This window comes from Pempheris klunzingeri, chromosome 23 (assembly GCF_042242105.1).
Source record: "Pempheris klunzingeri isolate RE-2024b chromosome 23, fPemKlu1.hap1, whole genome shotgun sequence".
NCBI lineage: Eukaryota > Metazoa > Chordata > Actinopteri > Acropomatiformes > Pempheridae > Pempheris > Pempheris klunzingeri.
In genome coordinates, this window is record NC_092034.1 from 8,115,184 (window position 1) to 8,138,643 (window position 23,460).

Consider the following 23,460-nt stretch of genomic DNA (forward strand, 5'->3'; position numbering starts at 1 on the left):
ATGCCAATTATTAGGCCCTTTATTATTATCATTATTATTATTATTTTGTTTTATTTCGCTTTATTATTAATTTTTAAAGAACAAACTGCTGTATAACAAGGGAGACAAGAAAACACACTGGGAACAATACCTTTTACACATGATAAAAAAAAAAAGATTGATAAAAAAATCAAATAACAAATGTACAACTGATACCGTATCAGTTATGATGCCATTATATATTAGTTCTGGTTATCAGCACACAGACAGACAGACAGACAGCATACAGACCTCCTGCGCACTGATAAGACGGCACACGGCTGTATTTACTTCTGTGTTTATATACAGCACAGTGAGTAATATTCAACTCATTCAACAATCCATTGTCTCTGCAGATACAACTGTCAAATTTTCTATTGTTGGTTTGGTGGATTGTTCTGACAGTTTCACTCTACTGACATCTAACCAGCCGTGTAAACCATAACTTTGCTGCAACTAATCATTTAGACTAAACTCCAGGAGGCAGACAGGCCGCCATCCGATGAATGCATTATGTTGCAACAGTGCTTCAATAACTGGTATTTATTGTGACTCTGATTCATCAGACAGTAGGTCAAAAGTACATTGAAAAGTGGGCCATCTTGTATGTTACCACTAGTAAGTATTTATATTTATTTATCTTCCAGAATATAAGGGTATTTTGTCAAAAATGAAGCAGGAATGTAATATTTGTAACCATTAGCCTGTGTGGTCAAACTTTCATGAAGCCTAAAATGTTGCTGAATTGGGTCTCTGCTCGACTGAAAAGGCACAAGAGGAGCAGACTTGTCCAACAAAGGATTGAAACTCAGTAACCCGTCTCCTCCTCATTGCTGAGTTATGACTTAAATGCACAGATGAAGGGCAAAGGTCACCAGCTTTAGTCTTCAGCTGTGAGAACTGAGTTTCCGCATATTACAACCACCCTATGATCACCCCTTAGAGTCCACACAGTTACATGGTTGCAGCGCACAACAAAACACGCCAAGATATCGAAGAGGTCACATTTAAATGATGGTTTTACGAGTCAATGTGCGTATTTTGCAAATGTCATACAAAGAGTGACCGCATTAAACCCGGCTTGGTTTAATATGGTGAACAGCTCCATGGGGTTTCCACATGTCCGACACTAGAGGGAGGCAGCCACAAGGTCTAACAGAGGAACTGTTGGTCGGTTATTTCTCTTCCTGTTGGATGGTCTTTATAAGGATGATTGTGTCCATGAATTAATAGATGGCTTAATTAATTTCCGATGTGTGCAATAATATAGCATTTGTATAACTTGTATTTGAATGTATCACTTCTATTTTATTATATTTTTCATTTTACTACATTTTAGAGGCAAATATTGTACTTTTTAACTCCACTGCATTGATCAGAAAGCTGTATAGATTGTTATGAACATAAATAAAGTCATAGTTGGCTTTATATTGACCTAAAAATGTTACGCACATATTAATCAGCAGTGATGAAAGTATGATAGTATGACAGGGCGAGTACTTTTACTTGTAATACTTCAGCACATTTAGTTGAGAAATGTTCATGTCCTGATTTCCTCATGTGTTTAATTAGGACAAAAAATCAGAAATATCTTAGTACAATGTAGTCCAGTGCAACACCCCCTTTAACACTGAAGCATAATAGCTAATCTAGAGGGAAATCACTGAAAGGTTTCCAGTAATATTAACTTCCTGAAATAAGTGACACTAATTTCCCACGTAATATTCACTTCCTGAATCATGTTCCTCACAGAGGTCCTCGTTTCTGACAAACTCTGAGTGACTTCTGTGAACTGATGTTGGAGGAGACCCCTAATGGAGTGTCACTTGCCACAAATTGATGAAGGGGAAAACCTTCAGTTTTTCTAATGGAGGGACGGGGGAGGCGTGGGTGAAGGTTGGAAAGTCCCGTTAAACTTCCAATGTTTGTCTGCTGAGGCACGGACAATAAGGCCGGCTAGCCACAACTCATCAGGGAGCAGGAAGCAGCGGGATGACAGAGGGTGGGAGAGTTCAGCAGGAGTCTGCAGCCCCTCCACAATCCCCCCTCCCTCGGCCTCCTCTTCACCTTCAGGAAGCACCAGCGAGCTCACACATGGGCTGCCGGCTGGTAGTGTGAGTACAGCATTAGGAACCTGGAGGAAACAGGTGCCCTCTGCTTCATTGTTTCCACAAAAGCACTGAGAAAAGAAAAGCAAAACAAGATCTGGAAAATGGCGGGACAGGTTTGACTTAACAGAAGATGTGATTCATGCGTAGAAAGAGTGAGTTAATGAGCGGAAGGAAGTGCAGGGAGCAGAAAGGCTGAAGGAGGGAAGTGTGGCATGACTAGTGACCAGTGTAGCCTGGTCAGCACCATTTTCATATTAGAATATAATATGTATATATATATATATATATATATATATTCATTATGTTTTATTTCCAGAGAAACAGCTTCACCGTATGTTTATATGTATGTCAGAGTGTGATATTAAATGAGACGCTGAACACCAAACCTCCAATTGATGTAAAAAAAATGATTTAATTTAAATTGTAAAAAAAACCACCTTTGTCCAGCAAATTAACACAACATACAAATGTTATATTATTATCAATCATCCAATTGCTTACTATCATCTTGTTTAAATTGCTCATGTCAAAAAACTATATATCTTTTAATTCCTGTACTTAGTGCTCAGCACGAGACAACCAAGTCCTTCACCTGCTGGACTGTAAAAGCAGAAATAACTGCATACTTTTTTCTTTTTAAAGTTCATGCAGGCCCCAGGCCCCAAGGTTAAGATAAATCTGAGTTAAATGCACATTTACAAAGAAAATGTCAGTAACTTAACACTGATTAAGTGCTTCTCCAGGCTTAAAACAAACATAAGAATTTACCTCAAAACCTCACCACCCAACCTTCGTAAAACTTGCTTCATCTTTCACGCAGACATGCTCACTCATCTTCAAAATTCAGCGTACGAAACATCCTAAAATACCTTCCTACCTTGTCTTGTTCCCTTCTTTCCACCCCTTCACAAACCTTCAAAAACACTTCTCTTAACTTCATCTCAGAAAAGCCACCCAGGATTTCTAGCAAACCTTGTAGAGTCATGCAAATAAATGCATTGTGTTACCTCCAAAATCCAAACCTCATTCCCCAACATGTTGAAGCTTGGAGTTTATTTGTAAATGTTGATTTCTTTTTCTTCTAAGTGATGTCTAACTACACTGTTAAAAGTTATGAATAATCCCCTCATATCCAAACACCTGCTGTTAATCATTAAAAATTCACGAGCTCATTCATTCACCAAATTTCACATTTTCTGACAGCTTCAGGTGTTATTCATATATTTTGACCAGGGTCGGCCAAAGGTCAGACGTCCTCAGCAGGCCTGCAGGATGGGCTGGTAGGGCTCCGTCAGGACCTTGTAGCGGATCTTGGTGTTGGTGACGGCCCCGTGTTTCTGCCGCAGGTGAAGACGCAGCTGACTCTTGTGGCGGAAGTGCAGGTCACACTTCTCACACTGAAACACAAGGGGTCCACACATCAAACGGGCAGGCTCGTGGCGGGATGGTTAAAGGGATATTCTGTGCGTTGCGTGCTGTGTTTTAGTGAGCGTCTCTTGACTCACAGTGTAAGGCTTCTCTCCGGTGTGGATGCGCAGATGGCTCTTCAGGGTCTGCAGGTGGCGGAAGCGGGTGCCACAGGTGTGGCAGGGGTAAGGTTTCTCCCCCGTGTGGATCAGAACGTGGGCCCTCAGGTGGGCGACCTAACACCCGGACAAACCACAGAGACACACAAACCAGCTGAAGCACCAGGCAAGACAAGATTGGCATCTAAGACGTCGCAGATTGATGCAGTAGGGTAAAACAAAGTCCTGGTGTCAGGTACAATATGGTTCCTGCCAAAAAACCATTAAAGTTATTTTCCTTTAAACTGGACCCGCTTACATTACATATTTTTCTCTGTGTGATTTGGTTTGAAGCTTTAAAGAATCGTCTGAAATCCAATTACATGATTTGTTAGCAGAGTTGGGGGGGTTTATGCCAAACCTCAAAAAATTTTTATTCTTACAAAACTAGTTAGTGAAGATGATTTCTTTTCCTTTGTAGTTAATTAAATCATGAATAAAACCATTTTATGCATTCTGGATCAAGTGCTTCAAAAGCCGGACAGCTTTAAAACGTATCTCAGTTTGATGGTTATTATGCCTTACAGGCACCTACAGCACTTTTTTACGACAAGAGGAAACTCTACAGTGTTTGCTTGCATGAACTGGTACCTGTTTTATGAGGAAGTGCAAAAATCTCCCCAAGCACACGGCCATCGTGTTAAGCCTCACCTGGACAAATCGAGCGCCACAGGTGTCACAGCGGTAAGGTTTCTCTCCTGAGTGAATGCGAGAGTGCGTCTTCAGGTTGGCCGGGCGGTTGAACTGGGCGCCACACACATTACAGCGGTACGGCTTCTCACCTGCAGGGGCAAAGGTCAGCGTCAGGTGTGGGTTTTTACACTAAGACAGTGAAAGACAGGGTTTTTTTCATAGCCTCACCGGAGCAGACAGTCTTGGTTCCTTGAAGGTTGCCTGAATAACAATAGGGCACATAGTAGCTCTCTCGCTTGATTGCATGTTGGGCAGCTTCTGGATCAGGGGGGTGCAGATTTGGGAAAATGGTGCAGGGTGAGACTGAGGAACGAGCACACAGTTTGAATGAGAAAACATTGAAGTCATGGTGCATTTGAAGGTCATATTTATGGAGCATGAAAGAGGTTTATACCTGTTCCTTCCTTGTGAGTGGGACTCACTGTCAGGTGATCCACAGAGGGGGGTGGCCCGAGGGGAGGGGCTCGGCCAGAACCCTCGTAGCAGGAGGCCTGCCCCTGTCTGGTGAAGACACGATTCATAATCACACATTTGCAATAACTTAAAATGGCTTAATGCCCCCTTCCTCGTCCCATAATTGTCATTATTCCAGTTTACCTATCAATCTGACCAGGCACTTCCCCAGACCACGCCTCTGTTGGTGCTCTGGGTGTCGAGCCCATCCTGTCAGCAATGGGTGATGTGTGACTCTGTGCTTCCTCCATCTCCTCCTCCTTCACCGTGGCGGCTGCACAGAGAGGGTTGAGGACGATGTACTTGTATTTTTTCCAATTGCAAGCCTTTGGGTCCGGTGTGGCTTTGACATCACTCTGGAGGAATAAACAAAAGCTGCTTAATTACTTCAATTTAAATGTAAAATTAAACTATTACTGTCTTAGGGCTCCTTGTGTTTGCATCAAAATGAACTTTTTAAATCTGAATCTTTATATGCTGCTTAATATGCTTGAAAATGCTTGATAACCTATAAACTCACCACAAGGTTTTTGTTGCAGGTGTTGGATTCTGCAGGAGAGTTTGGCTGGCAGCTGGATCGGGCGGGGCTGTCCGGAGATGGAGTCGGAGTGCCCATCAGGGGCGACTCAGGGTCTCCTTTCAACTCCTTTGACCCGGGCTGGGAGGTCGGGAAAGCCCCTGGCTTGAGAGAGCCCCCGACTTCCCTGCAGGAGAAACAGAGGAAGTGCTGTAATGTGCTAAAGCTGTCAACAGACAAAGATCTGCAACATAAACTGAGGCAGCAAAACCCAACGAAAAGTAATGAGCTATTACCAAATGTCAGAGTCACACCCACAGAGCATTTTCTGCCACCTTTAGCTCATTTACTTATTTTCAGCCGCACAGATGATTCTCCTACCTTGTTGGGAGGAATCTCTGGGGTCCTGGATTGGGCAGGTCCCCTCCTTTGGGGGCCACAGAGGCTACAGACACCCTGGAGTCCAGCTCCAGCTGAGGGTGCCTCGCACTCATATTCTCCCTGCTGAAAAACAAAGAACCTATCAGACACCCAAGTGCAAATTCTGCAATATTCACTCCAATTTGTATTTTTTTATTCAAAGTATTTTGAATTCACGTCTTAATTTATGGCTCAGTAATGTGCATGCACAGCAGATGTTCTCTCCAGTCCCTCACCAGTGCAGCTGCATGAAGTCCCGGCAGGTATCGGCCACGTGGTCCATCTGCAGGTAGGTTGCAACGGTGAGCACCCCGGTGACGATGCTTGGTGTCAGAGGGAGGCGGGAGGTGTACATGAAGTCCAGCAACAAGGAGATGCTGGATGGGTCCAAAGTGTCGGGCAGTGACACGGTCATGAGCTGCTCCCCGCTGCCTCCATGCCCCTGGAGCAACGCACGGCGGGAATACAGCGAGTAGAAGAATCCACTTGGGGGAGAGAGGGACAGACAGACATGTGTGGATCAGTTGTAGTGCTTTAAATAAAGGACAAAGCAGAAACGGTGAGGAAGGGATGGGAAGAAGAGGAGAGTGGATGTCCCGAGAGGAAGGCAGGAAAATGTGAAGGAAAGGCGTCAGAAAATGAGAACGAATGAACAAAATTAAAAGGACAAACAACAATGAGTCACTCAGAGGAAAAGAGGAAAGCTGTGACACACAAATACTGCACCAATCAAAGAAAATCTTAAGACTCCTTTAAGAGAGTTCAGAGGGACTACTTTGTGTTGTCTTTGCACCAACCTGCAGGCCACGAGCACAGCACAGTGCGCCCGCATTTGCACATTGCCTACGACCAGGGTGGTGTCAGTCAGGATGTTGCGGTGCCGCAGTTCGTTCAGATTGAGCAGCACGTCGTTGGAGTGACGAGTGAACTCCTTCACGTATCCCTCAGCTCTCCTCTCCTGCACTCTGTCCGCCCTGTATCCCTCCACTAGTTCCATCGTGCTCATCTGTGTCTGTACAAAAGGTGATGAAACAACTCAGCAGTGCTCATCATTGGAATTCACAATGCATGAACTGACAATCTGAATAAATGTATGAACAGAGTTTTAAAATCATCACGCACAATAATGACTTACCTATGTGTACGTGATGGAATAAATAGACTGGAGTGTCCCAGACACATCCGTTAGGTGAGACCAGCTCCCTACTCGTACCTACATGGGGGGAAAGAAATAACAAATATCCACCTGACACACTTCTTTATCATGAATATTTAAGCTAGCAGATATCAAGGTACTTGGAAAATCCCAGCAAAGTATTAACTGCTGAGAGCTCATCAAATCATTAAATGTTAAAAATCTACATTCAGTCATTCATAAGGCCTTCAATGATCATTTAAATCAAAAAGTATGGACATCCTCATCTGACAAAATCATTAACACCTCCTCTTCAAAACAAACAAGTCATCAGACAGTCCATTAAAAATGTAAATATGCTGAGAAAAAGAACATCATCCAGCTTACCCCGACCAGCAGGGACGAGATCCAACGTGCGTCTGGCTGATGTCAAACCCTTCAGCCCAGTGTTCAGTCTACAGTCAAAGAAGTGGAGCAGGGCCTCACCCGCAGCCTCCACTGGCTCTGAACAGCACTGTGAGGGGAAGCCAAAGGGGAGAGAGCTCTTTATAATGTTGTGCAGGAAGCCCCCATACAAGCAGAGCTGCTCGTTTCCTCTTTCCTCAATGGCCCACGCGTACGCAGGAAAAGCCCTGGCCCAAGCCCCGGGCTCCAAGTATTTTTAGTGGCCTATTAGTTTGTCTAAACCCCCATAGCTGTGAGCAAAGTAATGACAGGAAAGCATAGTGTGTTTTTGTGCCACGCTGAAAAAATATATATGAGGACCCTTGGGGAGATGGGGTACGTGCCTGTCAGTCCAGGGGTAAGCCACAGAGCGTCAGCCTTCCCCCACCAACGCTTTCCTATCCCTTCACCCCTCTCCAGGACTGAGGAAACTATCTGAGAGGAAGCTGGAAGACCAATTTGTTGTTAGGTAAACAAACCGTGCTCTTATCGCTGAGATTCAGATTCAATCTTATCACTTAAAGAAGCTTTACACAGATTTTTCTACATGATTTTTTTAAGCATTTTCTTAATTTTCTCAGGATAGCTCTTTAATGTGGTAAGCAATGGTATTCAAAGGGAAACTGTGTCACTGCTGAGTTGACCAGTTCAGGTAGATGGGCATTAATAGGTGATCCACAACAGTGTCCGGAAGCTTCTGGCTTGCTGCCTGAGAGCAGAGGCGTTGTGTTATGAGGACCAAAAGGAAGGAAGCGAGACCAAATCGATGGTTCTAGATGGGAGACACCTTCTCCTGGTGGTGAAAAACAACCTTTACCCCGCCCTGGCTGAGAGAAATGCAGCCGACAGATGTGCAGGAACTTCCCCACACGCCCACACACACACGCACGCACGCGCACACACACACACACACACACACACACACACACACACACACATGCAAACTTCTGAATGCATCCTGCAAAGCTGCTCAGAGACATGGATGAAAACGCCTGCGCAGGACATCCGTCAATAATAAAGTGAGCAGGAGACAAGGGAGGAGAAATGGAGATGGAGGGGGCGCGGGGGGGTGATGGAGCGAGGGGACAAGGGCTCAGAGGTCACGAATAACTAAAAAACAAGCGGAAAGTTACTTCATCCGCAGGGCAGCCTTGGGTTCACAGAGAACCGGGCACAGGACAGTTAATTGAGGCAGTGCAAAAGTGAACTATGAACTGTATTTCCTTTAAATCAAAGTATTTTACAAAAGGAGGGGAATCCTTATGGTTGACTCCGGATAGATAATAGCTTCATGTACTAAAGGCTGAGATTGCAGGATGATGCAAGTGGACGTTTGATTAATCAAATTATTTTTATTTGGGCTGAATCCTTTTAAACTGCAGAGAACAGTATCTACAATAAACCAGTAGACACTTCTCTGAAAATGATGATAATAAAATAAGTGTTGGGTGCTTGGACCCGCATGCATGTTTAGTTTCCTTTAGAGCTGCAACTTGTAAAATAGAAAATAAAATATCTTCAGCGGATAAGTTTTATGAAAAGCAAACATGTCGAACATTAAATAAAAATCAGACAACATGACCATGTTTGGATATAAATCCTCTGAAAATGTGAATCGGAAGTAAACAGGGTGTAGGGCTCGTGTGCGTGTCCTTGTGCTTTTATTTGTTTGGATGGTGGTTGGATCAATTGTGTGCTTTGTAAAAGAAGGGGGAAAAAAAGGAAAACAACGATTAAGAAAACAGAGAGGGAGATGTAGGTCTCGGCTACTTCCAGGCATTGTGAGAAGAACGGATGGGGGGGGCGGTTGAGGAAAAGTGAGAACATTACTAAACAGGTTCACCAATGGGCGGAAGCCATTGAGTCCATCCCGTTGGCAAAGCTTGGCAACACTCATAGTGACTTCCTGCATCTCACCCCGTCTGTCAGTGCCCATCAGCGACCCACTGACCTCTTGATAAAATACGGAGCTGGTACCTCTTAACATCACACTGAAGAAAGAAGAAGAAGAAAAATGAGCAGGTTTTCACCAGAAAATCAAATGTTCAGCGTCTATTTAAGTGTCATTTCTGATCAAACAGAACAAAGGCAGGGATTCCCCTTGCCTTGTGGTTTCCTGGTTGCCTGGACAGAACCATATTGTTGATCTGATAATGTATGGGCTGAGGCCATGCTTTGACTTCAAATTCCCCAGTTGGTGCCAAAGCGTTGATGGCTCCGGCAGCAATAACAGATCTGCTTAAACTGCCTCTTCCTGTGATTGCAGAGCACTCTGGACTTATAAGGGCAAACGGTACCGAGCTGCTGGAAGGAGGAGCAGCAGGAGGAAGCAGGGATATCCCAGGGAGCCGCCTCACTTGTTTGTCCACTTATTGGCAGAGATAGACTGGGAAATAAAGAATAAATAATCAGGTTATGAAACCTTTCCTTTGAAGAAGTGCCTTTGGGGACGCAGTGGGCCTCCAACATTGTGCTGGGTGGAGTGGGAGGAGGAGGTAGAAAGAGGGTGGCGGGGGTGACAGGGAGAGAGACAGTTGACCCAAATCTCATGAACCACAAAATAATAAATCAAGGACTTGACCTCCATATTCACTGCTGCTTGTCGGGTGATAAACAACAGAGAAAATGTAGATATTAAGACCAAACTCTGTGGGCTGAATAAGAGGCTGCTACATTTACAGCTAAGAATTAAGCATAAAGCGAACTTAGCTAATGCCAAATACAGAAATGAAGCACATCTCATGTCGATACGGCTCAGTTATCCTCAGTTTAGCATCATTTGAGTTTCAAATATTTGCTTAAGAGACGTTTTTTTTCTCCAAAATGTTAAATGGATACTGTACTTTTATAATGTTAGGCACACATTTGCTCACCAGTTTTCATAGTTTGCATATTAAGCTTAATGTGATGACACCAATTCGAACCCTTATGTTATTTATATTCATAGAGGTATATAGAATAGTCATATGTATATAATGTATGCTTTTATTTCACCTCATATCTTAGGCTCAATAACGTCCTAACCTTAACATAATAACATCAATATGCATCTTGATGTTTCATATTCATAAACATGCATATACAGTGTATTTCTTTCACTCTCTATTCAGGGCACAAAAATGTCATTTGAGAAGATCAAAGTTATCTAATAATATATTTCTAATAAATATGTTCACTGTAACAGTGACACAGTGTTACAGATCAAAACCACAGCTAGCACATGAAATTATGAACAAATGTCAACAATCCTCACAGACCCTAGTAAGCCCTATTTTAAATAATATATTCACTGCATATTTACCAGACATATTTAGTTTAACCATCTTTTGGTGTTATTTCCATTTATCACACTGTATGTGTCTGGTACAGGATAACTTATGGGATCAACTCTGCAATATAATATGCAATACTTAATATTTGACATTTTTATACATATTTATGCTTTTTATTTATTTTTTTTCATCTGTTGTATCAAGCTTTATTTTAATATCTGGAATGGCAAAAATATTTCTTAACTTTAAAGTTTGAAGTTGGCATTTCCAAAACATCTGAAAATCAGCCCAAAAATCTGGGTTTCTTCTTTAGATATTTACATTTCAGATTTATTATGGTTATTACTATGGTTATTATGGATATGTCATTTTCCTGTTAAGACTCTACTGTATATTTATTTTCTAAAATTGTGTGTGTGTGGAGATAGAGAGAGAGAGAGAGAGAGAGAGAGAGAGAGAGAGAGGTGGGGGGTCTGACACACACACACACACACACACACACACACACCCAGCAGCAGCAGCTACGTCACAGGTCGGGTATGCAGTGAGGAGCTGCTGCTGCTGCTGAAGGCCTCAGGATCCGTCACAAAGTAGGTTAACGACGCTAAAGCTAAAAGAAAGTTACCGAGGAATAACTTTCACTGAGCGGTGAGCGTTTCAAAGAGCCGCAGGTCGTGTTTGTGCGGCTCGTTTCGGGCGGTAGGTGTCGGTTATTTCATTGTTTCCTCCTCGGTGGTGGTGAAGTTAGCCTGGAGGCAAGGCACGAGCTTTGCTCGAGTTCAAAACAGGCTGGAAAACAAGTAAACAAGCCTGTTATTAAAGTGAATTATCGCTAATTATCCCTCTTTACGGGTTGATTTATTACTTAAAGAGGCATGTTGTTCACACGTGACGCACAAAGGGACAGATTTGGACATTCAATCTGTACGAGACGTTAATGCGGAACTAACCTTACGGCCAAGCTGTGTGTCTAATGTGTCTTTAATGTGTCGTCTCTGTCCTCTTTTACCATTTTTGTATTGTTTTTGATTTGTAGATGAGACTGAAGGGACGAGGAGACAAACTGTAAAGCCACTGTAAAAGGTAGGAAATGCTAATAATAGCTTGCTAATGTTGATTGGAGATGCTATTTACCGATGAAAACGGTGTTTTATGGTATTTTTTTACGCCACGTTGACTTAAGTCATGTTGTCTCCCTGTGATTTGGTTAAATTTAACCAGCACATATCTCCACATTAAAGGCTAAAATGTGTCAAAAATGTTAAGCTAACCAGATGATCATACCTTCAAAATAAAAGCATGAAAATACATAAATTGTTGCAGAATAGCAAAAATAGTCATTACCATCAGAGTGCTGGAGTAAATGGGAATAATGTTAATTAATGAACCTTTCCTGGCTTTATTTGTATTCAGTTGTCTGTGTTGCTGAAACGCTTTAAGTAGAGACATTTTATTTTGAATTGTCAACACACCGGAAGTTGTCTTTGTTTATTCCCACATGCTTGACTCTGGTGACAGTCACCAACTTTGACATTTCATGTGCTGCTACACCTCCTTTTCATCCAGCGAGAGGTCCAGCCGAGCTAATAGATAGACGAATACTGTAGCTTAGTGTTTTCAATCACGTAAAAATCTCACAATTGGCTTTAAAACACGGAGTGATTAAAACCGTTCAGATTAATTTCCTGGCCCAGCCATCCGCGGATTTGAGTGTGTGCTCATCCGGATTCAGACAGGAGCTTAAATCACGTCCACGGTGGAGGTGGTGGTCACTCTTTCCTCCACGTGGCCTCTGTGAAATGTCAGGTCCATGCCGATAATGCCTGGTAACTATAACAACCCCGCAAATGGTAATGATGAAGGAATAAAAGCCTTAAAAGAAACCTGAAGGCTTAAATGCCACGTTCAAGCATTGTATTTCTGTATGTCCACATCATCCATCATTATAATCCTCTTACCAACAAGGACTTATGATGGCCACACGACCCATATAATCAATCTGAGTGGGTTATTCATTTCTCCACATTGACACTACAATACTGACTTCCTTTGTGCTTGCAAACCATTCAGGCATCATGCCAAACACACCAAAAAAGCCATAACAGCTCAAAGTTAAGCTCACGTCCTTTGCTGCATGTCTGTGAGTCTGAGAATTGATTATTCAACTATTATTTCTAAGTGCAATATTTGTTTGCTTATTTCCCCCAATAAAATGGCTAAAATAGTAAAGCCATTATTAAAAGTGGATTAAATCTGTCATGGACTAATCAGCACAAACCCTTCGCTTGCTTCCTTTAAGTATCGTCCTCGTTCAGTCATTTGGGACACTTGAATTCAAATAAAACTCTGTGACATATATCAATTAGATTTTTCCTTAAAGATTAGTATCTTGATGAAGGCCCTCAGGTGCAATTCAGCACTTTGTCGGCTCAGCTGTGTGCGACAGTGTTGTTATTTGTCCCACAGAGAATACATAATATATTGTTATGAGCCAGGTGGTCACTGGATACAGACACATATCATTACACAACATTTCCTGCCCTGTTTTTGTCGCTGCTTCATTTGGAAATCAATGATACCAGTGTGTAAACACCCAAAGACAATAAGCATTGTGGAGGATAACAGGCAAGAGGTAACCACCTGTTTGTGTGTTTGTGTGCTGGACAGCTTCTGCACGACTGTTTGCGTCGAAGTACACAAACACACACTCGCACATGTTTCAGGGCAATGTGAGTCTGCTGGAAATCCCCGGCCCGCTCAGACTAGCTGCTTTCTTCCTGCCCCTCAACTAGGAGCCTATTGTTCAGTCTGTGTGTCCCTGTTGCCATAGGAAACAGTCTGAAGCATCCCTTAGTTTCCATTGGTTACCCATGACATAAACAGCTGCATCTGTGCTCATGCAAGTTATGGATAAATGCTGAAAACATAGACTTATTTGAATATAACGGGCCAATAAGTACAAATGACTAATTAATAAACAACATGACGGAAACATTTTCCTATCTCTTTTTGACCACAGAAGCCTGTCATGTCCGGTCCCACCTGGCTTCCACCGAGGACTCTGGATAGCCCAGAGCGAGCCGTCCCCCAGATGTCCCACTCTGCCGGATCGGCGATCTATCGAGCCCCCAACAAGAAGGGGATGTCCGACTTCCGGCCAAAATATGGCGCCTATGACCAGAATGGAGGAGGAGGAGGAGGAGGAGGGATGACGACCAACCGGTACATGGCTACTGGACCCACAGGTAAGAAGACCCCATGTCACATACTGGACTCAGTGATGGCAGTCATGTAAATGAAAAATGTACCTTTGGGTACATTACTTCCACTAATCTGATCTAATGGCATCTGTTCATTAGCACTGAACACGTGCACGGTATCTATATATATTTTGCTGTCTGTTCTCTAACCTAAAGGTGGGCCCATTCATCATTCGTCCAGCGATCACTACTACTCCCCTCCTCACGGTCCCAAAGAAGAGCGCACCTGGAGCCCTCACATGGACAGCTACGAGCTGATGGTGGGCGCATTTTCTGCTGATTAAACAAAAAACCCACCTTTGTGTTGTTTTATATGCCTTTTATTCGGACTTCCAGCTAACATGTTTTTTAATGCTGTTCTGCTGTGAAGCACCGTGGTCCTGAGAAGCCAGCGAGCTATCACTCCAAAATCGATGCGGACATTGACTCCCTCACCAGTATGCTCGCTGATCTGGACAGCCACCCGCAGGACTCCAGCACACAAGTAGGACAACACACCTTACTGAAACTAAAGTACTACTATTTGTAATGAGAAAGTGCATATGAGTACAGTTAACTTAAACCTTTGCCTCTTATGTTCTGACTGCCCACAGTTGTACGACAATGTGCCTTACAACAAATACCTCTCAGGGGATCATTACAAGCCTGCACACCAGAGTGCAGCCCCTCCTCAGGGTCGGCCATCCATGGGCTACCCGCCTCATCCCCAGAGCCAATACCACCCAGCACCCCCTTACCCCAGCGACCACCAGTCCCCTCAGTACTCCACCTCCCACAAGCAGGACTACTACTCCTCCTCATCAACCCCTAAGCCCTACCCTCAGCCCGTCCCAGCCTCCTACACCACCGCATCGACTCCCACCGGGCCCAGGTTCAGCGTCCAGGTCAAGACAGCACAGCCCGTCACTTACTCTCAGACGGGGAGACAGGCTGAACAGGCCTACACCCCACCCCCACCTCGCCAGCACGTGTCCCGCCCCCCTCCCCAGAGTCAGACAGGTCAGCAGGGCTGGTACCCTCCGCATCCCGGCTCTCAAGCTCAGGAGATGCACTCTGAGGCAGGCTACATGGGGAGCGGCTCAGGGTCTGGAGGAAGAGTTAACCAGGTTCCACTGTCTAAGAGAGGGATGGAAAATAATCAAACAGGGTCCGGGCCTCCACAGAGTCCTGCTTATCAGTCCAGTAAGGTAAGGACACATGCAGTATGTAGAAAGTACGCAAAATTATGAATCTAACCAAACACACCCAAACATTTCATGTTTTTGTTGACACATTTGGTCTGTCCCAAAAAAGCAAAGGTTTGATACCCAGCCCTTAAATACCATACATGTCAAAGTAACCAGCACGAAAGGGTTTGTTCCCAGTCTTTTGGTTTTCCAGTTACATGTGTGATTGTCATACCCTCTTGTCTTTAAGCAGGGCTTAGCAACAGCCAGGCCCGAGGAAGAGCTGGAGCGACTCACCAAGAAGTTGGTGTATGATATGAACCACCCCCCTGTAGAGGACTACTTTGGTACGATCTCCTCTCATTGCATTAATGATTTCTGACTTTGCAGACCCCGCAGTCCAGCATTCATAACAAAACACACTGAGATATACAACATCTTAACCTCCGACGTCAACCTTCTGCTTTCAGGTCGCTGTGCCCGGTGTGGTGACAATGTGGTCGGTGATGGCAGTGGCTGTATCGCCATGGAGCAGGTGTTCCACGTGGAGTGTTTCACATGCATCACCTGCCACGCCCGTCTCCGAGGGCAACCGTTCTACGCCCTCGACAAGAAGAGTTACTGTGAGAGCTGTTACATTGTAAGTAAAGGAGCAACAATATGACTCTAGTTTTATCCCAATTACTTTTTTGTGGTCAGATTTATTGTATTTTCTCTTGCTCTGTCATTCCCACTCTGATCCACACACTTGTTTCTACTTTTCCTGCCAGAGTACATTAGAGCGCTGTTCAAAGTGCTCCAAGCCCATCCTGGACCGTATCCTGCGGGCCATGGGGAAAGCCTACCATCCTCGCTGTTTCACATGTGTGGTTTGTAACTGCTGCTTGGACGGGGTGCCCTTCACCGTGGATGCAACCTCCCAGATACACTGCATCGACGACTTTCATAGGTAACAAGAGGCCCAAACACCACGATTAACGTTGTTCCATGAAGTGGCAGGCATGTCCACTAACTGCGACAACGGTTCTCCCTGACAGGAAGTACGCGCCCCGCTGTTCAGTCTGCGGTGAGCCCATCATGCCTGAACAGGGCCAGGAGGAGACGGTCAGGATAGTGGCTCTGGACCGCAGCTTCCATGTCAATTGTTACATCTGTGAGGTGAGTTGGCTTTTAGAAATTGAATCAGACAGAATTATACAACACAAAATACCATAAACCTGTTGATTTGATGGGTTTTTGAGTTTTAGTAAGAAGGAGATCGGTAAATGAGCCAAAGCAGCCATATTTTATTAGTCAGGCTTCATTACCACAGTTAACCATTGACCTGTGATGCTTTGACCTTTACACAGCTGACTTAAGCAGTCTCTGTAGCTCTTTCACACATTAATAAGACTCCAGTTAGTGCAACATATATGCAAGAATTTGCATATATTAAAACATATAAAGTGTGCCCCAAATTAGCTGGATTTGTTAGGTTGTTACATATATCTATGGGCTGAGTCCATGTGTGAGTGTTAGGTTGAACTGACCGAAGTGTCTGTGATCATCAGGAATGTGGTCTCCTGCTGTCCTCTGAAGGGGAGGGTCGAGGCTGTTACCCTCTGGACGGCCACATCTTGTGTAAGAGCTGCAGCGCTCGCCGCATCCAGGACCTCTCCGCCAAAATCTCCACCGACTGCTAACAGACCTCTCGTGTCTTCAGGCCTCTCACTCTGTCAAACCCACGGGCAGTCAGCGTATTACACATCACTGATAGCACAGACAGGAAATGCCCCAGCTTTGACTCCAGAGCCTTTTTGTTTCCTCTCCCCTTTGATTATGAGTCAACATAAACCTTGCTATAGCTCCATCTGCTGGTGTCCAGCTGTAATTTAATTGTCTGTGTTCCTGATTTAAGTTCTGATGCCTCACTAGTTTCCTTACATTCAAAAGTCCTACCACACTTTTTTTCTTTTTTCGGTACGCAGCTGCCCCATTTTTCATGTTTAGCTCAATGTTCGCACAACAGTGGCCTGACCTGCAGGCAGCTTGGGCTCCACTTACCATTAATTCACACAGGTACTCTACTATTAGCTTGCACATTATTATTACTGTCAGAGACAATGAAAGTATGGAAGGATATCATCGATTTAGGCTAGGAAACAAGAGACATTTGTAAAACACTAAACATCAAAGAGCAGAACTGTCTCCAAACAAGCATATTAAAAGCACATTACACAACAGCTGTGACTGTACATAACAGGCTGGTTTGGTTTGGCAGTGAAACTGTTCAAAACTGTTTTAGAGAGCATGTAGCCTTCAGTGCGGTGAATCTTTGCAGAGAAGTAGCCTCATAGCGCGAGAATTGTAGACGAAAGGAATGTGTAGTTAACTTTGCAACCACATGTTTGTTTTTTTTTTTCTGTCGCTTCCGTTAAATGCTAGCACAACATCAGCTTGAACAAATCTCTCCTACATTCAAACACTACAACATCATGTAATTTAGCTATGAAATCTAATATGAAATTGTTTTAATCATTCAGAATAACAGTTTTGAATGTCTAAGAAACAATCTTGCTTTGGTTTGTTTAACATTTGTTGTTGGTCGATACTTGACTGTTACGTTGAAGACGACGGTGCAATGAAGTCAAACGCTTTCTTCTGTCTAAGGAAAACAGGGTGTTGGTTAACTTAACGAGGCCCGAAAACATCACCTACTGTGTGAAGCTTGAGCCTCGTGTGAAGAGTTTGTACATTTGGGGAAAGTATGAAAATTATACTCAAGTTAAACGTATTTTTGGTAAATAGATTTACTTGACAAATGCTTTTACATATTGTTGATTATTTACATTGGGCGAAAAAAAAAAAGTGGACGCGTTTTAACCCCCCCAAAAAAAACTGTGACTTTGAAATACAACTCTTCACTGCGGATTTGATTTTTGTTCATTCTTGCACTCATGAGGGCCAAGTTGTCATTCTGTTGAGACTTTGGAGCTCCAGTATTTGTTACGACTGTGTTTAACCTCTTGTCTTTCCGTCCTGATTTTGTACGTGTGTAACTTAAAGGGCTACAAATTTAAAAGCCTTACCTCAAGGATGTCGTTCAGTTTCATAATGATCCTTTTTTTTGAAACTGGGTTTGTCTGTGAATTCTTTTTTTTTTTGTTTGTTTGTTTGTTTTGACAGAACTTGATCATGCTAAAAACGGTTCAGAGTTACATTTGTCATTTCTTCTTAATTTAGCTTATGATGTATGTACTGTGTTAGCATTAACCTGCTTTTGATCATCAAGGTTACCATTTCATTTGTGCTCAATGTGTCATTTTGAAAACCCTGACCCATGCCAACTCTTGTGTCATAGTCTTTGAATTGTTTTTGTTTTGTTTCTGTTGCACAGGCATCCATCTGTCCTCCTTACTGTGTGTGCAGTTTGAAATGCTGTGAATTGGAGTTTGTAGATCAAAACCCCGCGGTACTGCAGCGGACCTTTGTCCACTGAGAGGAAGGAGGCCATTTTGTACCGAATGTACAGGTTGTAAAAGTAGAAATGGCGGTTAGTTACATTAATGGGAGCGCATGTGGGTGGATTTCCTCCTAATACAGGTTGTAGTAATGTAATTGATTATTAAAATGTCAACAAGTCAGCTGGTGTGTTTGTCAGTTGTGTTAAAGGGGCACTCCATCGATTTTTGCATATCAGGTTTACTGGTCACAGAGAGTTGATGTCCTGTCTGGAAAAATTAACCCTAATGATGTCACAGTGATGTCATCAGGGTAATTTTGGCTTGGGACGCAAATTTTTAGCAAAAAACCTCAGTTAACATGGGGTGTAGAGTTTGAAAAACAAGAGTATTCACCAGACAGGACGGGTCTGACACAATCTGAAACTGAGTTGCAGCATGGGAAATGTAGGCCCCAGTGTTCTAGAGAAAAAGTGAGGATATCTCAGACCCTCAGCTTGGATTTTATAATTCTTGTTTAAATGTATCTCTTGTAAGTCTCCAAACTTTATGAACGTGCTACACTAAATCACTAGAAGACAAATGAGAAAAATCCATCACAAGCAACCTTTTAAACCGCAAAAATTTTTATTTTACACACAGTGTCCATCCCCGCCAATCTCAGAGCATACAAATATATTACTGTCTACAACCGCTAAAACACCTGCATATCTGGCATCTTGCAGGAAATGATCCAGTGACAACAAAGTGAGCAAAACATGGATGCAGCAGTTCTTGTCTCGCGTTAACACGATGTGAACGTCTTCCAGAAGAAGTTGCGGCAGCCTGCCTTGCGCTCTCTTTGGGAGAGGGGAAGATGTCTCCGCATCACCTCCTCCCTGTCTCCCACCTCCTCTTCCTTATCCACCTCCAACTCAGGGAGCATCTGGTCTTCTTTTGCCGCCATCAGTTCAGACACAAACTCCAGCAAGAGCAAGTCAGCAGGATCCTGAGGAAGGGCACAAAAGGGAAAGAATGGTAACTAAAAGGCAGCACTTGAGAGAAGCCAGCTGTTAAAAACCATATCTGAACTTCCCTAATTTCATCTTAAATATATCAGTAACTCACCTTGTTGTTTGCGCGGTCTGCTCTCAGTGCTTCAGTCAGCATGTCCGTGTGTGGAGCGCCACTGACCTGCACCAGCAGCACAGAGGAAAACAAAACCACAAGAAGCACCTGCACCTGAGAGCGAAGCATCTCCACCTCCAACAGCGAAGATAAGAACTCTCTTATTCTCCGATTCTTCTTTCAATGCTGATGATCTGAAATGCTGCAGAGGTCCCAAGTGTAACAAACCAGCCAGAAAGTGGGATGCTGGAAGGGCTGAATGTTCCCACTGTTTGAGTAGGATGTGTTGAGCTGATAAATGAGCCTCTTCATCTTCAAACCCTCCTCTTCCTATGGCCAACCAAAGGACGTGATTGGTGGAGAAGAATGGAGGGAATGAGGAGGCGTCAGTGGACGAGATAAGGTCATGATGGATAAAAGTGCTCCTGTCACAGAACCTCCAGGATCAGGCGTTTGGCTTAATGAGTACTTTATATTTGAAATATTATTAAAAAAAAGTCGAAGTTAATGGTGAGATATGACTTTACTTCTGTCACTTTTGATTAATTGAATTTTTTTCAGGCTCCAGAAATCTTTAAGTTGTGTTATTGTGTTTTTAACTGTAGTTTTTGAGTATCTACCTCTTTTTTTAAATGTGAAGGTTATGAATTTGCATATTTATACACATGATTTAACTTCTCTTATTATTGATTACAAACTGAAATGCTGCACCAGCTTTGTAGGTGTCCTGAACTCAGCATGAGGCATGCATGCTGTGCACTGTTGCTAATGACACAATGTGACTCAAATGTTAATGAGGCTGCCCGGACCCCACTGACCACTGCACCCCCGTCACCTTGAGTCAGTGGAAAATGAACACGGAGAACATCTAAATGTCAGACTGCAAACAAAACACTTGGTGTCAGTGTTTTGTTTTCAGTCTGGGCATACGTGAGGACATAATTACAGTGTTTGGTTAGGAAGTGAAAACTGGTGGTTTTCCACTAAGTTTTGTCACGTTTAATTTTGTCTGAAAGGGAAATCTGGCAATAATTCACAGTCTGACAGTGGGAACAGTAGGAAGGTCAAAGGCTCTGCCATCCAGACCGTTAAAACTTAATTCAATGGTTGTCAGCTTGAGGTCTGGGTCCATTCAGGAGTTCACAAGATCAATCTCATGAGAGAGTTAAAGGGGAACTTAATCAATTTCACTGCAGTCTGCACAGTATTGATCAGAGCTGGAGCCAGGGTGTTAAGGTCTCGCTCATACACCTGCCTGATTCAATCTCTGGTTAGGATTAGCTGTTAATCACATAACCTTTCTATAGCATCAAATGAGTAGTAAGCTTAATTAACACTTAAACATGCAGCATGATGAGAACTCCCTAAAATGTCAGAAACCATCTTCAGGAAAAAAATGTAATTGACTTGTACTTAAATCTTAGTCTGGCCCATGTCCCATCCCAGCAAGCCACCAGGGGGCGATCCAGATGTTTTGGATTCACTTTTGGGCAGCTGTTGTGACATCCATCTTGATACAGTTTATGGATTTTACAAGTTAAAGTAACTAACTAACTATCCATCATGAGTTCAACAGTATCAGAGGAGTGCAATGCTAAATCAGTGAGTTACGTTTTTTTTCTGTTCCTGCTTTTCAGCTGTTCTAAAGTGTGTGGTCCAATATTTGGGAGATTAGTTAAAAATAGTTTAGCTGGATGTAATTCTGTTGAAATAATACCACTAAGAACTTGATGTTAATGTTATTTTTTTTGGTAATGTTGTGAAAATCCAAGTTAAAATTTGCCCAAACTGTCACAAACGTGCTGCTCACTACACTGACGGTGAACTAAAGACCACCAAGGTTTCATCATATTGTGATTGATGCCTCTGCTTGATTAACACAACCTGGCTTTCACTTCCCCCCTTTCAAAAAAGTACCTCGTGCTCTCCCGTCTGACTCAATGGCGCTAACCGCAGAGTGAAAGCACTCTTTTCTAATTATCATTAGCAAATTAATTAGATTCATTAAATTATAATTGTGTTCTACATTTTTGCCTCCAGTCATGCTTCCTCCGTTTGAGAAGCACTGACCTTTTTCCCCCTGCAGGACTCTCACTGATGAATCTGGTCACTCAGTCTTTTAATCATGACGTGACTTGACTCTGAGTAACATTTCCAGAGCAGTGAGGATGTCGTGCCCGCAGGCGTCCAGCTGTGGTGCCGTGGCCGAACGAGAGGGATGATGATCACACAAATCACACCTCCGCTGCCTCCACACCTGCTGCTGCACGATAGGAAGTAGTCCCAGTGTGTCAGCACTTTGTCAGGGTCAATTAGGCTTCTTTGGCTGTGGCCCTCCTGCTGATATGTACAAAACTCTAAAGCATTCCTCATGCTTCATTTCACTGTTTTATTCTTCGTTTCAAACTGGTGAGTCAAACATTTCTATTCCCATCTGAACAGACTAATTAATTCCTTGCCAAGTCATATTTATTGACACTTTGTTTTTTCCTCTTGTGCTTGTGTCGGCATGGTCTTTGGTAACACTTAACAATAGGGGTGCACTGCAGGGTGCTTAATTGAGGCTTTCCAAACTCTATCAAAATGAGAGAGCTTGTCTTTTAAAACAAACACTAATGCAGAACACTAAGTACCAAGTAAAAGTTTTACCTAATTAAAAGTAAAAGTAGTAGTTCGGCAGTAAGTGTTTTATATCTGATGTTTCTGGATGATAATTACGGCCTCATTAATGTATGCTTCATCATTCTGCTGTAGATGTTTACATTCGAGCTGATTTAACTACTATTAACTATTTAACTTTATATCCTGTTGGGTAGTTTAATCTACAGCAATGCATCATGGGATGTAATATGTCAACTTTTCATGAAAAACTGCCATTTTCAGCTTTGTAATGATGCATTTTAAGATAATCCAAGAGGTTTTTCATATGGTTTATCTTGCTTAAGAAGAAGGAGAATTTGCTCATCCTACAAATGAACACTTCATCCTTCAATGTGACACAAACGCTCACATTTGGAGACACAGTTTTCACTTTTACAGGACGAGGGTGATAAATCTTAATCTGAAAATTAACTAAAGCTGTCAGACAAATAGTGGAGTAGAAGTATTAAGTTGCATTAAATGGAAATACTCGAGTACAGTACCGTAAAAAGTAAAATACATTGAATCTGTGCTTAAGTGCAGTACAGATTCCACTACTGAGTTCAGCACCCCAAAGTTAAAAGGTTTTTTAAATGCAAACACTGTATATATTTTGTACAGTAAAAATAGAGACAATACAATACAAAACCCTGTATTTCATATATTGTTTCAAACCACTCCAAACCATCAATTACACATTAACCTGACCATTTAAAATCAACTAAAACAACATTACATTTGGTGGAAAAACCAAAATGCTATCTCTCAAATTAGCATAGCAAGTTAGCATTCTCTATGTTCACAGTGTATTTATATTTGTGTAAGTGTGCACTCTGTCCACTGGGTGTCACTGTGAGATCACATTTTTACCGTCAAACAACACTTTCCATGAATACCTCATGAAATATCTACGAATTACTGCTAATGTACTTTTATATTTGCAATTATTAGCATATAACTTGTGCGTGCTGGTATTACTATCACCTGTGCTGATGAAGATGACGGATAAGAAGATGGACCTCAGTGCTAATTAGCTTCTCAATTAACAGGTGAGTCAGTCAACATGGCGACTGACAGCTCTCACACGGAGACGAGCCCGCCGTCTGCGCGCAGATTTGCCCCCGAAAAATGAAGATATGTTTCTATATTTTGAGTGGGTGAGTGACAGAGTCAGAGGTGAATGCGTGGTTTAAGAGTAGCGAGTGGAAAACAGAGATAA

The 23,460-nt window shown here is 42.8% G+C and overlaps 3 protein-coding genes across 6 annotated transcripts; 1 reads left to right on the top strand and 2 right to left on the bottom strand.

The window, feature by feature from the left end:
- Positions 1-2,518: 2,518 nt before the first annotated feature.
- bcl6b (BCL6B transcription repressor) lies at positions 2,519-7,410 on the bottom strand. Of its 2 annotated transcripts, none has more exons than XM_070854580.1 (12): positions 7,300-7,410; positions 6,913-6,990; positions 6,575-6,789; positions 6,014-6,262; positions 5,739-5,861; positions 5,361-5,544; positions 4,985-5,196; positions 4,782-4,888; positions 4,556-4,645; positions 4,346-4,476; positions 3,635-3,772; positions 2,519-3,526 (listed from the first exon to the last, which is right to left on the bottom strand). In XM_070854580.1, the coding sequence occupies exons 3-12, from the start codon at positions 6,781-6,783 to the stop codon at positions 3,386-3,388; spliced, it is 1,584 nt and encodes a 527-aa protein (XP_070710681.1). In that variant the 5' UTR covers positions 6,784-6,789; positions 6,913-6,990; positions 7,300-7,410; the 3' UTR covers positions 2,519-3,385. The 2 variants fall into 2 exon arrangements, with proteins under 2 accessions (XP_070710681.1, XP_070710680.1); XM_070854579.1 differs by having other exon boundaries at positions 4,556-4,690.
- Positions 7,411-11,137: 3,727 nt separating this feature from the next.
- Positions 11,138-17,520, top strand: trip6 (thyroid hormone receptor interactor 6). 3 transcript variants are annotated; one of them, XM_070854586.1, is made up of 11 exons: positions 11,138-11,218; positions 11,665-11,711; positions 13,648-13,873; positions 14,045-14,148; positions 14,259-14,372; positions 14,482-15,075; positions 15,305-15,401; positions 15,525-15,694; positions 15,825-16,003; positions 16,092-16,212; positions 16,605-17,520. In XM_070854586.1, the coding sequence occupies exons 3-11, from the start codon at positions 13,657-13,659 to the stop codon at positions 16,734-16,736; spliced, it is 1,728 nt and encodes a 575-aa protein (XP_070710687.1). In that variant the 5' UTR covers positions 11,138-11,218; positions 11,665-11,711; positions 13,648-13,656; the 3' UTR covers positions 16,737-17,520. The 3 variants fall into 3 exon arrangements, with proteins under 3 accessions (XP_070710687.1, XP_070710689.1, XP_070710688.1); XM_070854588.1 differs by having other exon boundaries at positions 15,308-15,401; XM_070854587.1 differs by having other exon boundaries at positions 13,651-13,873.
- Positions 17,521-19,183: 1,663 nt separating this feature from the next.
- On the bottom strand, positions 19,184-19,808 carry sst5 (somatostatin 5). Its single transcript, XM_070854973.1, has 2 exons — positions 19,602-19,808; positions 19,184-19,482 (listed from the first exon to the last, which is right to left on the bottom strand). The coding sequence occupies exons 1-2, from the start codon at positions 19,728-19,730 to the stop codon at positions 19,279-19,281; spliced, it is 333 nt and encodes a 110-aa protein (XP_070711074.1). The 5' UTR covers positions 19,731-19,808; the 3' UTR covers positions 19,184-19,278.
- Positions 19,809-23,460: the final 3,652 nt, after the last annotated feature.

What these genes read in the sequence shown, in the direction of transcription:
- sst5 (XM_070854973.1), bottom strand. Translation starts at nt 19,730, where the DNA reads ATGCTTCGCTCTCAGGTGCAGGTGCTTCTTGTGGTTTTGTTTTCCTCT. An exon ending in CAGACCGCGCAAACAACAAG is followed by an intron (nt 19,483 to 19,601) that starts GTGAGTTACTGA and finishes GCCCTTCCTCAG; the next exon opens with GATCCTGCTGACTTGCTCTT.
- trip6 (XM_070854586.1), top strand. Translation starts at nt 13,657, where the DNA reads ATGTCCGGTCCCACCTGGCTTCCACCGAGGACTCTGGATAGCCCAGAG. An exon ending in CATGGCTACTGGACCCACAG is followed by an intron (nt 13,874 to 14,044) that starts GTAAGAAGACCC and finishes TCTAACCTAAAG; the next exon opens with GTGGGCCCATTCATCATTCG. An exon ending in CGCAGGACTCCAGCACACAA is followed by an intron (nt 14,373 to 14,481) that starts GTAGGACAACAC and finishes GACTGCCCACAG; the next exon opens with TTGTACGACAATGTGCCTTA.
- bcl6b (XM_070854579.1), bottom strand. Translation starts at nt 6,783, where the DNA reads ATGAGCACGATGGAACTAGTGGAGGGATACAGGGCGGACAGAGTGCAG. An exon ending in CACTCACAAGGAAGGAACAG is followed by an intron (nt 4,691 to 4,781) that starts GTATAAACCTCT and finishes CTCGTTCCTCAG; the next exon opens with TCTCACCCTGCACCATTTTC. An exon ending in GTGGCGCTCGATTTGTCCAG is followed by an intron (nt 3,773 to 4,345) that starts GTGAGGCTTAAC and finishes TCCGGGTGTTAG; the next exon opens with GTCGCCCACCTGAGGGCCCA.